Here is a 16,215-nt window from a genome sequence, read left to right on the forward strand (position 1 = left end):
GTCTTTGCTTTTCTCAGCCTGCTCCACCTTTAATGAATTTGGGAAAAGTTTATACATTATGATAAACCAAATGTTTATATTTTATTTATTTTCTGAATCAGGAGTCCGATGTTTACCAGAGCATTCTGTCATTATGTTACTGTTTCTTCAGATTTTTCAGAACAGGATTATTAAACCTCCACTGCCACCTAGTGGCATAAGTAGTGCATTGTATTTGTTCATTTCATTAGTATATACTATTATCCAAATATAAACAGTGTACAATCCAGACACTTTGCCATCTGTTTTACTGCAGATGTTTAACATTGCTTATTTGATCAAATGTACATAACAAAACTAAAAAACATTCTTGACATTCTACCACAATTAATTCAAGCCATGCCTTGCCATGCCAATTGCATGAAACAACAAATCTTACAAATTTTCCACACAGAAGTCCTACAATACCAGTCTTTCAACTCCACACCAACAGTGGAGTCTCCATCTGCTCTCGTGGACATTTAACCAGGTGCCCTGCCTAGCCTTTAACATGCCCATCAGCATCCTGACACCCTGCTGTGCCTGGCCCTGCACCCTGCCATTTGCTCCCAAACACTCGGCGCACTGTATCATTTCCCTGTCACCTAATGACAGGCTGGCTGCCGTGGCGGCATAATGAGAGGAAGAGCCGGCAAAGGAAGACACACTGGAGGGTTGAGTCCTCGTCTCCCTCTGGAAGACACAATACACTGAGTCAGTACCCCTCTCTCTGCTGAGGGGCCCTGACAATGTGGCGGCCACTTTGGCTCCAGGAAGAGATTAAGAACAACAACACTGAGGTTATTTGTGGGCGAGGAAGGGGGCTCGTTCTCACTTGCGAAGGAAACAAGGACAACAGTGGTGATTACTTCCAAACTGGAAACACGTTCGCATGCTCCTGTTTCAGGTTGTCGCTTTCAGGGTAAACGTGTCCATTTGAAACAGAAAGCTCACAAACGCAATCACATACGGGAGCTAAAATAGACTTGGTGCCGCGAGAAATTTCACTTTTTTCGACTATTCACAGGTTTGCAGGTTGTTTGGAGAGGTGATTTTCTCCTACACTACCTGGAAGCACCAGATGGCGTCATAGTCCAGGAAATGTGCAGGCAACTACCCAATCAACTGAGATTACAGCTTCACCGAACATGACCCAAGGCATCAGGGCCATCGCTGAAAACATAAAAGAAACACAATTTCAACCTAGAATGCAAGCTACAACGAGTACAAACTCAATTACGAAACACCCTGTCCTATTTTGCATATATTTACTACTGAGTAGCGTAAAACAAGAATGTAAATTTAAAAAGTTCATTCTAATTATTGGACACCATTTTTAATCTTGGTGGAGCTGGGCTCTTTAGTGGAGATTCAAAAAGGAGTTCCTCTGGGTCGGATATGATCAGAACCTTGACTCTAGACCCCTCGTAATATTTCATCCTGCTTTGCCATACACCACAAAGCTCCCACAGCATCAATCATTCTTCAACGCGACACACCTTGGAAAAGCACACTCTTCTATGCAGCCGCACTATCCAGGTTTAGCATATTTAGTTAATCAGGTCTTTTTTTAACCCCCTCTCTCCCCCCCCCCCTCCCCCTCATCTCCCCCCGTTATCACACGAATCCGCTACAGCACAGAGGTCATCTCAACAGTTCTATGCACTGTGGATCGGGGCTCTCCGATTGTGCTGCTATCGGCTCGTCGGGTCTGTGGTTTTTATATTCTGTCCGTATCAAGTTAATCAGAGGCTAACATAGCGCAGAGATAAAGGATTGGATCATCTAATGGCGTGCCTCTCATGGAAGGCTATCAGTAGAAGCCTTTCAATGGCTCTCTCGTGGGGCAGAATGAATTACACTAGTCTGTTAGCATTCTGCCGCAGGCGTACAAAAGGTCAATGTCAAATGCACCTCATTTAAAAGTCAATAGCAGCCAAGCACATCATCTCCTGGGAATTCTAGGCTGGGACCCCTCCAGACGGTATTGTGTATCATTCAGTTAGGAGAGGGCAGCCCGAGAGCTTTTTTAATCTTGACCTTCCAATAAAATATGCTCCGCATCTAGAATTACATGGTCTAAATAGAGACATAAGCGCTCCACAAATCATTCCCCTAAACGCATAGTCTCAGGGGAAAGGATTGACACAGTTTCACACACACACATGTTTCTGTCCACACACATCCCTTCCTCCCCTCACAACACACTGATAGCCACAGCGTATTCAAGTTTGTTCATCATTTATTCCCTGGACGTGCAGTAGCCTACATGACCATAGGGAGTAATACTTTTCAAACATATAACACTGATTTGTTTTCCATCCTCACAAAACTGCACTGTTGATACCATAATACATTGCCTTTCAGAAAATTGGGTAATACAAAATATAATTCCAAAACATCTTTACAGCCAAACAGCCCCTACCAGTCACACATCCACCCTGAATTACTAAGAGAAGATTTGACACACAAAAAAACAAAACAGAATCAGCATTGTCCGTTTGACCAAATGAGTCCCCACTACCCTCCTGACCAGGAAGGGCGGGGGACTGCGGCCCCTCCTCACACAGACAACAGCAGCGCCACCCCAGCCATGACCCACTTTGCAGGGGGCTGCTTGGTCCGGAGGTGGAGGGTCCACACGTAGCTGGCTCCACGGAGCTTGGTGCGGTACACAGGGCACTCGTACGTGTTCCTCAGCTCCAGCTGCTCCGAGGGCACCGCCTTGACGTAGAGCACCGGCATGGCCGGGGTCAGCTCCCTCAGCACGGCCTCAGAGATCACCCCCGCCTGGGTGTCCCACCTGGCACCTGGGGGGAAAGAGAGAGAGAGAGAGAGACAGAGAGACAGAGAGACAGACAGAGAGACAGAGAGACAGAGAGAGAGGAGTTCATAAGGCTGTGTGTTAAATACACTAGTAAAGGTTTCATTACCTAATAGAGCAGAAACGTAATCTCCTCTGGTTTCACAGACATACAGATCAATACATTAGGATGCGAAGGGATTGATGGCGGTCAGGTTTTGACCAGCCAGGCTCTCACCCTCCATGTACAGGCCATGGATATAGGCTCCTTCCCTGGGTGGGTGGCCGTAGTCCTCCCTGCTCTTCTTGGTGACATCCACGGTCAGCGCCATCTTGTCCAGGGGCCACTGGTTTTTACGAGCGATGCTTTGCATGACAGCTGAACACATGTTTCCAGGTCAACGCCTGAAAACAGCCTCTAAACAGTCCCAACATAGCCTCCACACAGCCTCTACACAGTCCAAACACAGCCTCTACACAGTCCAAACACAGCCTCCACACAGCCTCTACACAGTCCAAACACAGCCTCTATACAGCCTCTACACAGTCCAAACACAGCCTCTACACAGTCCAAACACAGCCTCCACACAGTCCAAACACAGCCTCCACACAGCCTCTACACAGTCCAAACACAGCCTCTATACAGCCTCTACACAGTCCAAACACAGCCTTTGCGCAGCCTCAACAAAACTCCAACACAGCTGTAAGTGTGTGTGTGTGTGTATGCGTGAGTATAAGTGTGTGTGTGTGTGTGTGTGTGTGTGTGTATGTTCACCGGTGAGAAAGGACTGGGGGTTGAAAAACCCAGACAGCCAGACCACAGCAGGCAGAACCAGATCCTGGCTCCAAGAGTCGAGCTCACGACAGCGACAGAGGACGTCACTGAACCTGCAGCAAACATGAACGGCACACCGTAAACATTCCTCCGAAACCCAGGAAGCTCCCCCTGTTGAGGTGTTTTACTACCACACCATAGTTCATGGGCTCCGTTAGTTACCATTGTGCAAGTGTGTTGGTGGAGGGGTAGGCTAGCCGGGCCCAGGATTCCGGGACCGTGTTGTAGAACAGGGCTGACTGGAGAGTCTCCATGTTGGAGGAAATGGTCAGCTCTCCCTGAACACAAAACACATCTCCCATCATGCAACACATGCCTCAGAGACTTGTGCATCTGATAAAAGTTTAATATGAGACCCCCCCCCCAAAAAAGAGTAAAAAATACATATTTAAGCGTTTGGAGTTGAAGTGCTCGAATGACCTGGCTGGGTTCTCTTACCTTCAGCCCCAGGTCCAGCTCCTTCAGAGAGCGTCGTACTTCCTCCAGCAGCACGTTCATGCGGTCGCACTCCTGGAAGCACACCAGGATGTAGGGGCTTCGCTCGGGCGTCTTGGCCATCACGTCGGCCATGTTGTACTCCTCCGGAAGCTTCTCCAACATCTCGTCCAGCACCTGCTTCACCTGCAGAACAGAAGTGCGGAATAAAGGTTTGGAATGGTCAAGCTGTTAAGATGGTGATGGTTGGTGAGGTTCGATTTGTTCTACTGTTGGCCGCTCGGCTGGTATTGTGTGGATATTCAAGACTGGGTCTGTAATCTCTGATACCTTCTCCTCTGAGCTTTGCGCAGCCCCCTCTCCAACAGAGCAGTGCTGGGGCTGCAGTTCCAGCAGCGTCCTGAAGAGGCAGTGTGAGGTGACCGTCAGGAAGTCCAGCTCAGCGTTGGGGTGCAGGCCGTACAGGACTGGGTTCTCCGGCGGAAGCTTGTCGTCCACGTAACTGTGGTAACCGTTGTAGTCCATGTACGGAGGAGCCAGGAAACCAGGGCTTAGAAAGAGCTCACCTTCAAACTACAGGAAGAACAGGGCACAGTCTTCTCAAACAAACATGTCTGCGAAGGAGTTTACAAGAGACCAATCGTCTATACAATAAGTTCTAGAATGCCCTCAACCAAAAGTATGGTTTAGGTGCATTTTACAGAGCTTTGCTTGGAACAGAATGGCACCAAGCTTTTACTCAATATAATAGACAGAGGTGGGCACATGTGGATGTGCAGAAGGAGAAACAGTGGTGGATGACTGCTAGGCCGGGCCAAGTGGGACCCTGGGAGTCAGAGAGGAGCTGGACCAGGCAGGTGAGGGAGTTTCTGCCAAGGTTGAAGTCTCACGTTGGGGAAACTTTTTTTTTTTTTTTACCGAGCTCTGTATGAGTGATTGTTCACCGGATAATTCTCTTCTTCTCTAAGAATGGAAACCTGACTAAGTGGCTCGTGACAAGGAAGATAAACTGTAGTTTTGTACCGACATCTCAAGAGGGCACCCTTTCACTATGGTACACAGCAATACAATGGGCTTCTCATTGAGCTTTATATTATCGGTCAGTAAAAATGAAACAGTCTAAAAAATGAATATAGTGTATATACATACTGTAGTGCCTACATAAAAGTAACCACGTGATTGTTTGCTTGAAAAACCAAAATGTCTGCAATGACAATAAAGTACTGTCTACAGAAGACTGGAGGCCTATGGCAAGCTTTCCCACACCATGTTGGGATGCATGTACTCTTGTAGGAAGGTGCGACACAGTCGTCGGTCCCAGTCGTCTGTGATGTGTCCTCCGTACAGGATCTCCCCAAACAGGTAGCACAGATCCTCCCAAGGGACCTTGGGACACAACACACAACACAGAACATAAGGCTATGGTCCAGTTACCCATGACGTATCTGCTGACATATTCATTATTGTGCAAGTTAGACATCTACGAACAAAGTCGTACAATGTATTGTCGCCGCATACATCCGAGTGAACATCTATGATCACCTGTTCTCCAGTCGTTTCTCATTATGATTGGAGCATTCTTACAGCGTGTCGTTCGGACTCAAATGAGATTAAGTTAGAGGGATGTTTTGTGACATGCTTTGCGCCATTTCCCGAAAGAAGCGTCGCGTTCTCTGCGGGAGGTCGCGATCCGACCAGGGTGAAGGAGGAAGAAAAAGAATATGGGGGAAAAAACGACAAAAGACAGAGGCGCGCAATCATTTGTACCTGCATTGTTTAGCAAATTGCTTCCTTCATCATCTCTAATTGCAGTGATCACTTATGCAATGTTGTGAACTGTCACATCAGCTGCATGTAATTACATTTAGGAGAACGCTTCATTGCCCCCCTAATGAATTCAGTGTATACGTACATACAGGTTACTGTTTGGTTAACATAATGAAGGACATTCGTTTTTGGAGGGTAGAATACCCTGGAGACATAATTGGTTGTGACCAGAGTAATAGGAGCGAAAGGAGAAACACATTAGGAGTTCTGAGGGGCGCAACGGGATCAGAATGGATTCTTTGTCTCTCTCAAATTAAGTAAAATTATAGGTAAGGTGTTGGTGGCTGTACGCATGAAAATATGATAAGGATCAAACATTTGTCACGCTTATCGGCAGAACAAAAGACTTCTACATAATGGGAGAAAGTGTAGGATAATTCGTTATCGCTGTCTGAATCTCCAAATTCTACAACAGTTTTTCCTTGTACACAGCTCAAATAGAGGTGGACTAGAACACAACACGTATAATAAGAACCTTTTTAGTCTTGGTTTGAATATAACTGCTACTTTGGTAGCTTGGCAGAGATAACTGGGCAGAGTCCTCGTTTGGGAACTGGGCAAATAAGTAACTGCCTCGTTGCTAACTAGGCAGAATCCTACCTTGGTGTTGGCCTCCAGATAGTTGTAGAGCACGTTGACAGAGATGGCCAGGTCCCCGGTGTTGAAGGGGTAGCTGCGGTTCCAGCCCTGAGGCCCAAACTTGCGCCTCTCGGTGACACAGGCGTGGAAGTAGCACAGGGAGAAGAAGAGGCCGTTAAACTCCTGCTCCCTGGAGCACATTTCCAGAGTGTCCTGCGGGAGAGATCCGACTTGAATCACTTCATACTTTCATGAGTTACACCCAATAATTAGCAACATACCAGCTAAAGCAGAGTAACCTGCACGGAAGGTGAAATCCCACTCATAAAAAAAAATCTTAAGCCATCTGTGACACTGCTTGTAAAATGGGCTATACAAATAAAATTGTATAAAAACAAAAACATTATTAGTTCACCAATTCTTTTTACTGTACATTGTACAACAACAAAAAAACTAAAATTTAGTTAAAAAAAAGAAAAAATGGAATCATAACACAGGTTTCCAGCCACCAGGCCCTCGTCGCCCTCCTCACTTGAGAGAAGCCATGAAGGGCAGCATGCAGGCTGGCGTGCATGCCCGTGGGCGGCTCGTTGGTGATCTTGATGGCGTTCTCCAGGATGCCTCGGGGGATGACGTGCTGCTCCGGACTGGGCGCAGGCTCTCCGCTCATGAACACCCGGTAGTTAGGGTGACAGTCCAGCCCTGTGCTCTCCAACAGACCCTCCAGAGTGGGCAGCCAGCCAGCCACCAGGTGCACGTTCTGACCAAACACAAACACCAGGTCAGACCTCTGACCAATCGAAACATACCTTTAAAGGTCAAGCACGATGCTGACGCAGGAGAATACTGTTTCATAAAAAACATAATCAAAAACTGTAAAAAAAGGAATAATTAAACACAGGAACTTCAAAAGACCATCACAACCCTAACTCCTGCGATGCACAAACAAGGTGTTTGGTGATGTTTGCTGTTTGGAGAACAGTACACCAACAGACCTACTGTTCAACAGCTGTGATAGTTGTGTACTGGCATAAACCTTGTTTGTGCCTGTGAATCTTCATTTGTATTTACCGTATGTGTGATTATCAGGGAATCTTTTGCATGAAAAGAACACTGTAGAGCATATATAAAAGAACCAAGCACCTACCGTACCATATGTCTCTGTAAGCCAGGAATAGCTCCAGGCCTCATTTCCAGCCTCTCACTAACGTAGCTGATTTACCTCATCATGGATTTGATTAAACCAAATTGACTTTGTTTCCCCAGCTCAGGAGGTGAGGTAATTGTCGAATCAGGTGCTCGACTACAACAATGACGGGCTGTTTCTCTGCATGAGCCTCCTGGCTTCCCTCAAGCAGCTCTCTTGTACCCCGGCAGGTGTCCTACCTGCAGAATGACCCAGTGGCCCAGCTGTGAGGCCTTCTCCAGGGCCCTCTGGGCCACCTCCTCCTGACCCTGGCCCAGAGACACGTTGTGCACAGTTCCCTGGTCGATGGAGAAGCCCAGCCTCAACCCTGAAACAGCCAAGGCATTGGTAAACACTGTGTACACTATACTGTACCAGTGGCATGTCCAGAGAAATACAAACAAAATGGTATATTACTGCCTATCGTACCTCAGCTCATTTGAATACTTTGGTTTGTTAGTATGTTTGTTTTGGGGGCGTTTTCTGCGAGGCCGTACCTAGTTTCTCCACGGCATGCAGAGGGTCGACTCCAGGAGACAGAATGAAGAATACAGGGGTGGAGGGGCTGCTCTCCTCGAACGTCTTGTCAAACTCCATCCGAGCCGTTTCCACGTACCGAACACCCAAACTCTCCTCCACAAAGTTCCTGTCGACGTAGCACAGGCTTACGGAATGATGCTCCCCAGGGTGTTTGATATGTCTGTCTAACGTCTATCCTCTGGTAACACCGTTAATTGCCGTTTTAGTAATACTACTAATCCTGAGCTGCTGTACTGACGACACAGTATATGCACTATTTGTATGTCGCTTTGGAGGAAAGTGTTTGTTAAATGAAGAACTTGCTCCTTTTGGATGAAAAATGAAAACCTGACCTGACCTGAGGGCGTAGGTCATTCTGTCGGGGCGGACAGCCCTCAGAATGAGAAGTTTTTGCAGGGAGCTTTTGCTCTTCCACTCCTGAGGAAACCTCTCCCTCTCAGGAAACTCAGACTCCACCAGCTTCCTCCAGCGTTTGGCAGAGCCCTCGATGTCTCGATCCAGCCCCCGGAAGCCCTCCAGGGCCGAGATGGTCTGAGAATGTCAACGGATCTCCTCACGTCTCTATTTATCTCTCAAACACACACACTTTCACACTTTTACACTTTCATTCTCTCAAACGACAAGGTACCGACTCGTCACTTATGCGATGCGGTGAGCTACGATAGCCTCTAAATCAACAGGCACACGCAGAGAGAATAAGTAGCTTGTGGAGGAGCCCCTACAAGGTCGTTGAAAACCATCACTCTCATCTCAGAGAAAGTAGTTATCGGTTCTGTCTCTGACACACACACACACACACACACACGGAGCTCCGGTCATGGCTGAGTGAATAAGACTCACCCTGACAGCCCCCCAGGCCTGAGGGGAGAGAAAGGACACTGGGCTGGATCTGCTTGGCTCCACGGGGAGACGCAACAGGAAGTCCATCTCCTGCGCGTCAACCAGACCCCTCGTGAGGAGAATCTGGCCAGCGGGAAAACAACCCGGGTTGTAGTTAGTCAGCACAGTTCCATGTAGCGTTGTTTATAAAAGGTACTGTGTTACAGTGAGAGCACACATTGAGTTAGCAAGCTCTCGGAAGCAGGGGGTGGCAGGGCCAGATGAAGGACAGCCCCTGGAGGATAACTAGAACTGAGACGAAAACAGTTGGTGCCCTGACAGATACTTGCATAATGCCATCAAAACACACCCCCCTGTCAGAGACAACTGGCTGCATTGCAGTCAGGAGGCCAGGTGGGAGAGCTAATCAATAGGAGCGTGTGGGCCCGCTGACTGGTTTTAATTGAAGTTAATGTGGGGGCAGAAAAATGCTTTGATTGATGAGGATGACAGGGCGGCCCACCTTCGGGGCGGCCCCCCGGGGCCACGTACCTGGAAGGCGGTGTGTGACAAGAAGGTTAACTTGTCTCTCTCAAACAGGCCCAGGCTGGTGTGCAGGAATACTGAGTAGGTGATGGCCTCAGTCAGGGAGAGAACCCTTGCCCTCACTTCTTCGTTCCACGCCGCCTGGCCCATGGCTTTGTGGAACACAGTGTTGAATGTCTACAACAGACACCGGGAGGAAGAAACACATAGGACACCGTGAAAGGGGTTTGGTGTAGTACTGATACAGGTGGCACCCTAAGGCCTAAAGAGATACGTGAGGAGAAAATGGCTTCTGAACCTTATATCCAAAGTAAATTGACCAAAAATTTGACAAAGACTGACCGTATAATGTTTGTGTATACTATATTCGGTATTAATGTCATAATGTAACAATAAGATGCAACATGCTACATCTTAGCAGTTGTATAGCACATCTGAAGCACAAAGCTGAACTCAGGCGCTGGTCAAAGGGCTCACCTTGAGGGAGAACTGGTACATGGGGTTGATCTTGTGGAGGTCGTTGATGATGAAGTAGAGGAGTGACGCTCTCTCAGCCGCTGGGCGGTAGAGCTCTCGAGCCTCGTTGATCTCTGTCTCGTTCTCCCTGGCCTCCACCACCTGTGCGTGCCGCAAACGCCGTGAGCTATGAGCCTTTCAGTCACGCTCCAGATCGCCCCCCCACCCCCACCCCTCGCATTACACGTGTCCTTAAGCACACATCGTTTGGAGTTCATCCAATGAAAAGGAAGCATTTTTTTCCGTCTTCTTTTTATTTTATTTTACTTGATGAGACCCTCCAACACTTGAGGGATGCTTATTGTTGAACTCTCAAATCAACAATCAAGCCGAGGACTTATCTTGATGGACGCCGCTTAAGGCAGCAGTCATTTCCCTCACCGCTTTCCGTTCTAGGGACAGGGTCTGGTTCAGGAAGTAGGCCCGTTGCGGGAAGGACCCTGCGGTCGCAGGCCTCACCTTGCGGTGGATGTGGGCCGCTGTAGCCTTGGTGCCCTCCAGCTGCTCCACCAGGGCGAGGTCTCCCAGGAAGTTGCCCTGCGCTGCGGAGAGACGGCTCAGGAGCTCGTCCTCCAGGCTCTTCAGCTGGATCTTGAAGAGGTTCTGCTGCGTGGTCAGCTCCAGCTGGGAACCCGTGGAGAACACGTCACCAAAGGGCCCGCTCACATCCACAGCAACTTGCATGCTATGCACAGGGACTAACTTCCCATTCAAGGCCGTATCATTCCTTGTGTGAGGGTATTTGATAAAAAAAAAAAAAAAAATGGTCCCAGATGGTGAAGCGCTAGGTTTACCTTCAGGTTCTCCAGGTCTGGTCTTTCTCTGGTGACCACCTGGCCCAGGAGTTGCTCCTCCAGGCCTGCAGGGGTCACTGTGAAGTTGATGAGGGTCATCTGAGCCTGCAGCTCCGGGGGGAAGTGGGGATTGGCTAGCTTGGTGTGGAGGAGGAGCCGGAAATGGCTGTTGTATTCACACTCCTTACCCCCAATCCGTATGTACCTGCATGCAAGTGCAAACCAGGACATTGAATACATTGTACTGTATGCTTACTGTATACCCAGAACCAATATTTCCAGTTCCTAGTTGTCCTGTAGTACTACCAACAAACATCTACCAAGTCTTGGCACACCGCCCTTTTGAGGTGAAACATTGGCTCCAAATGTTAACTGAGAACAAAAAATCTTGAATAACATCTGAAAGATTATCTGCACAGCGGCCAATAGTTCTCTGCTCCTGCATTTCAATTAAATCAGCAGTGGTTTGACAAACCCGGTGGCTTTTCATTTTTCTCTAATTACCCCTCCGGTGTCAGACAAGGCCCCAATTTCACAGCACAGGTTCCTCATGGCTTGGGTCTGGTTCAACTCTATATCTTCACAAGCCGGAATTAATGTACTATTGATAGAACCATTACTCCACCAAATTAAAGTCCCTGCTGATGGATTGGCTGGTAGTCCTCCATCAGCCATGAAAGGAATAATTAGTATTCATTACTTCACACTCTACAACATTCCAATTATTAATGAACTTCAGCTGTGGAGCTTCACCAGATCCATCATGGCGGCCGCAGCAGGCAGTATTAATCAAAGGCAGAAGCATGTGCGCGGGTCATGTACAAGGGATGAACTTATAATCAGATTTACCACAATGAGGTGTCACGGGTCGACAGACAGGACTCCAGGAGGAGTTCAGAGAACGTCCCCTCAGATGTTCAATATTCACACTCCGGTAGAGAAAACAAGGAAGGAATTCGAAGGAAGGAGTGTTCAATGTGGTTGTAAGCATTGTCGATTTACAGTATGGTATTTTCATTTTCCAATTGTTCAGCTGTTAGTAACCACTTTATGGAATTTGTTCAAAGTAATGTGTTTTTCATTAAGGGGAATGTCAGAAATAATTCATCAACGATAATCACAAACAACTGTGTTGCTCTGATAAATTAATATTGTTGTTGGACTGATTCAATAGGACATATGCTGAGGAGGTGCAGATCAGTGTTTTAGACTGTCTTAGATATCCGTCCATAAAACATCCCTTTACGGGACTCCATAATAAGACCATTTTCATGAAATGCTTTTCTGATTGTAAATATAATGCAACAGAGAAGCACCATTTACATATATCATAATCACCACTTGAGCCTGCTGGAGTTTGATACAAAGTAATGATTAAATGATTAAGCGCAAGGACTTTAACGTGTTGTTCTCCTCTTTAGTGAGAAATAGACAACGTCCTTAAAAACCATAGGCGCTGCCCACAATCCTTGGCGTTAGGAACAACTGCTCAGAATTCAACACACATAAAGCATATCTGCACACAAATATACATCTATCACCGGGGCTTTGAGAGGCCAATCAATATGTCTGCCTCTGGGGTTCTCAACATGCACAACAAATCCATCTATAACCTAAAGAGCAGGCAATCATACAGCATTCAGTCATGTGTCTCCGGTGCTCTGGTGCTCAGCAAGACCCAACCATCAGGCAAATCCTCTCCCATTGTCTCCTACATCAGGCTAGCATTTAGACATGCTGGGGCCACATTGACATGTGTATCAAAAGGGATATAGTCGGCAAACCGCAGGTCGATTCGGAATGTTCTGACGGAGAATACCGGTTATTAGTACACCACAGAGAAAAACGGCTTGTGGTAATCACCGTATGTATGGACAGTATAGCAATAATACAAAACCTCAACCGACAAACCCTACCCTTGTTGACTCACAGACTAAAACAAGTTTATAGTTTTGTTCGGTTTCATGGAATGGGTTTCTTGCATACAAACCTCCCTCTCCTGATGGTGTTTCTGCAAAGCAGAGGTTCCAGAACTGGGTCCACCTTTTCCTTCAGGTTCTCAATCAGAACAGTCTCACCACACGCCAAGGCATATTCAATCACCTCCAAGTAGCTGGGAATAACAGAGAGATTTCAAGGACTGGATCATAATATATATATCATAGTATATTTTACTGAGCATGACTGTCGGTGTCTCAAGTCCAACTCTCTTTTGTAACTTATACATTACTCTCTCATATATACTTAGCCTATAATAACTTTTCCTTTACAGTCCTCAGACAAGAAGATTGAGCATGACAAACTATTAGCAAATGGCATTTGACAACTGAACCTCCCTGACAAATACATTCTGATTTCCTGTGATTCCATATCCCGATGTTTTTGCTGGAACATATCCATGGAGCATATGCTTAGCGCTAATTATTCATGCTCAACAACAGCTTTCTAAAGGAATTACACAAACGTTACCATCTGTTTCCCTAATTCGCTCCACGTCTCCCTCTACATTGCATCAGTTCTCTCATCGGTTGGGAAAAAAGGAAGAAGGGGGGGGGGGGGGGGGTTCTCACCCCTTCTGTCCAAGCTGCACCACCCTCAGGCCCGGCCCACACCGGTTACGGATCCACTTGATGCCCTGCTGCTGGGGGTCGACCATGAGTGGCCAGCGCTCGCTGGTGGTCAGGATGGCAGCGTTCTCCATGGACATCCTATCTCCCGGCAGGCCCTGGTTATGCCAGGCAGCCACGGTGGCGTCGTCTGTGAGCATGAGGACGGGGTCCAGGCCTTCTGTCAGTGGGATGGGGGTCTGGAACAGACAGAGGGGGAAGGGGTGTCACTGTATAGTGTATATGTTCAGTGTAAAAGATCCATGTTTAATGTTCAGTGTACAGAATGTATGGTCAGGGTTCAGTATCCGTGTTAAGTGTTCAGTCTCTATGGTCACTGTACAGTATCCATCTAATATAGGGATGGCAGGATGATCTAAACTCATCAACAGGTCTACATGTCTACAGCCCCTGGAAATGCCCTGGGTAGACCCTGGATATACCCTGGGGAGGCCCTGGGGAGACCTTGGGGAGGCCCTGGGGAGACCTTGGGGAGGCCCTGGATAGTCCCTGGGTAGGCCTTGGGTGGGGCTTGGATAGACCCTGGATAGACCCTGGATAGACCCTGGATAGGCCCTGGGGAGGCCCTGGGGAGACCCTGGGGAGGCCCTGGGGAGACCCTGCATAGTCCCTGGGTAGGCCTTGGGTAGGGCTTGGATAGACCCTAGGGAGGCCCTGGGAAGACTCTGGGTCGTGTCGGGATCGACCCTGGGTAGGCTCTAGGTAGACCCTGGGTAGGCCCTGGGGAATCTTGCCTTCTGAGAGCGGAGGAAGGGGATCCAGGCATCGCGGAGGAGTTCCTGCCGGTAAGAGAGGGTGAAGTAGCCCACGTAGGAGACGTACGCCGCCGTGAGGAGCACATCTCCACAGAGGGTCTCCTGCTGCGCCTCGTACTGGACCATGGCCAGGGACCAGCGCTCCTTCTCTGACTGCAGGACACACACACAACAACAGAGGGTCAGCTGCAGTACCACAACCTCACCAGAAATGTAAACCAATCAGGAAAAAACCCAAAGAATGCTATGCTGGTTGAGCCTTTATGAAACACACATGTCCACCACAACTGTCAAACTGCACATGCCTGGTGTGAGGACAGTGCCTTCTTCGCATGTGCAGCACCCTTTGTGATTTGCAGAGCACAGTGACTGTGTATTTCCTGAGCGTCAAAATAGGTTAGCCCTTTAATCAGGACTGATGCATGAGGACAGTCTTCCCCACATCTACTGCAAAAACTATAAGAATGGGAAGCAGTACAGTATACATCTCCAATTTCTCTAAAGTAGCTTTGAAAGTTTGGGCTGCATATTTACTCAGTATCAATTTGGCGTCTTTTTAAGCCCTCACTAATATGACTATGACAGCCCAACAACAATAAATCATGTTTGGCATTTCCTCACAAGAGGCTGTGGTACCAGAATTTGCCGCATACTAAATTCCCAGACAGTTAAAAATCACTATAATTTTACCCTAATGCATTATGGATTGCCTGTAATATCACTCAGTCTGGGGTGAAGTGTTTTTAATTTCCAACAGCTGTTGAGGCTTTGAGGTAAGTTAATGATTAAATATAGACGGTCTGATTTATTAGACTAAACACTATTGCTTCCAGGTCAATGCCATAAAGACAAAACATTCATCTTGATGTGTTTAAAAGCCAAGCTGTCTCATGCAAGCCACATTTATTTCTCAGAATAAGAAAGTCAAACGTATAAAATGGGCAATGAAAAAACAATGACTAATGTAATCATGCATTACAAAAACACAGAGAACCACTTAAATCTTAGACCATAGAGAAAAACAGTTCCACTTCAGCCAGATTTGAAGGGATAAAAGACAAAATAAACAATTATAATTCTTTCTAATCTACCCACAATTTTGCTTAACTACTGGACAGACCATTAGGATGAATACAATAAAAATTGCAGAGAACAAAAGGATTTCAGTGTGCTTATTTCGTCTGTGGAACCAGAACAGTACAGCCACCCAACCATGAACGCTCGCAGTCTCTTTCCCAGACCAGTCTGCTGCCCAGCTTGAGTGTTCTGTTTGCATTGCCATCCTGCCATCTCTCTTCCATTCTCCACCTGGACGTGCGCCAGACAGACAGTCGCGCTTCCAACGTACTTCCGTACCTGCCTCCTACATCGCCGACACACTGCTTAGCCAGAGCAGGGAGAAGCTCCACTCACACCACACACAGCCAGGGCCGGGCCTGGGGATCACAGATCTCTGGCCTGGTTAGTGATGCAGCTCCGTCAACACCGCCTCTCCACGCACACCTCACTATCCACCGGTCACCCAGCGCCAGGTCGGGGCCACTCTGAACGCCCCTTCTCCACCCCTCTCCAAGGCCCTCTGTCCCTCTTTCGCCATGTTGTTTTCTCCCTTTCCATCTCTCGTTATCTCTCCTCCCTCTTTTTCTCTATCACTCACTCTCCTTTCTTTCTTTCTCTCTCTCTCGCCTCCCCCCACCCCCTTTCTATCTATCTATCTATCTATCTCTCTTTTTGCCATCTCTTTCGCCATCTCTTTTCTCTCTCTGTCCCCCCATACCTCTAGACCCTTCACCAGCCGGTTGGCCAGCTCAATAGTCTGGTTGGTGCGGGTCACTTCCTCCTGGCAGCGAAGCTTCTCAGCAGCGGCCTTCTCAAACTGTGCCGTGAGGCTTTGGAGGTTTTCATCCAAGTCCTGCAGACCAACACCACACCAAC

General features: G+C 47.7%; 1 protein-coding gene across 1 annotated transcript in view; it reads right to left on the reverse strand.

The window, feature by feature from the left end:
• Positions 1-2,463: 2,463 nt before the first annotated feature.
• LOC146300497 (dynein axonemal heavy chain 11) overlaps positions 2,464-16,215 on the reverse strand; it is a 39,921-nt gene continuing 26,169 nt past the window's right edge. The window contains exons 61-81 of the mRNA XM_084702985.1: positions 16,058-16,192; positions 14,260-14,433; positions 13,469-13,704; positions 12,889-13,011; positions 10,899-11,103; positions 10,564-10,728; positions 10,066-10,206; positions 9,595-9,765; positions 9,064-9,186; positions 8,561-8,754; positions 8,181-8,329; positions 7,884-8,011; positions 7,030-7,257; positions 6,519-6,710; positions 5,358-5,477; positions 4,422-4,664; positions 4,095-4,277; positions 3,819-3,934; positions 3,597-3,709; positions 3,060-3,200; positions 2,464-2,828 (exon numbers count right to left, since the gene is read on the reverse strand). Of these exons, the coding sequence (XP_084559111.1) occupies positions 2,581-2,828; positions 3,060-3,200; positions 3,597-3,709; positions 3,819-3,934; positions 4,095-4,277; positions 4,422-4,664; positions 5,358-5,477; positions 6,519-6,710; positions 7,030-7,257; positions 7,884-8,011; positions 8,181-8,329; positions 8,561-8,754; positions 9,064-9,186; positions 9,595-9,765; positions 10,066-10,206; positions 10,564-10,728; positions 10,899-11,103; positions 12,889-13,011; positions 13,469-13,704; positions 14,260-14,433; positions 16,058-16,192 (3,528 nt within the window). The 3' untranslated portion in view covers positions 2,464-2,580. The remainder of the gene's footprint in view (positions 2,829-3,059; positions 3,201-3,596; positions 3,710-3,818; positions 3,935-4,094; positions 4,278-4,421; positions 4,665-5,357; positions 5,478-6,518; positions 6,711-7,029; positions 7,258-7,883; positions 8,012-8,180; positions 8,330-8,560; positions 8,755-9,063; positions 9,187-9,594; positions 9,766-10,065; positions 10,207-10,563; positions 10,729-10,898; positions 11,104-12,888; positions 13,012-13,468; positions 13,705-14,259; positions 14,434-16,057; positions 16,193-16,215) is intronic.

The sequence above is a fragment of the Hypomesus nipponensis genome, chromosome 2 (genome assembly GCF_054491055.1).
Source record: "Hypomesus nipponensis isolate SF chromosome 2, ASM5449105v1, whole genome shotgun sequence".
Lineage (NCBI taxonomy): Eukaryota > Metazoa > Chordata > Actinopteri > Osmeriformes > Osmeridae > Hypomesus > Hypomesus nipponensis.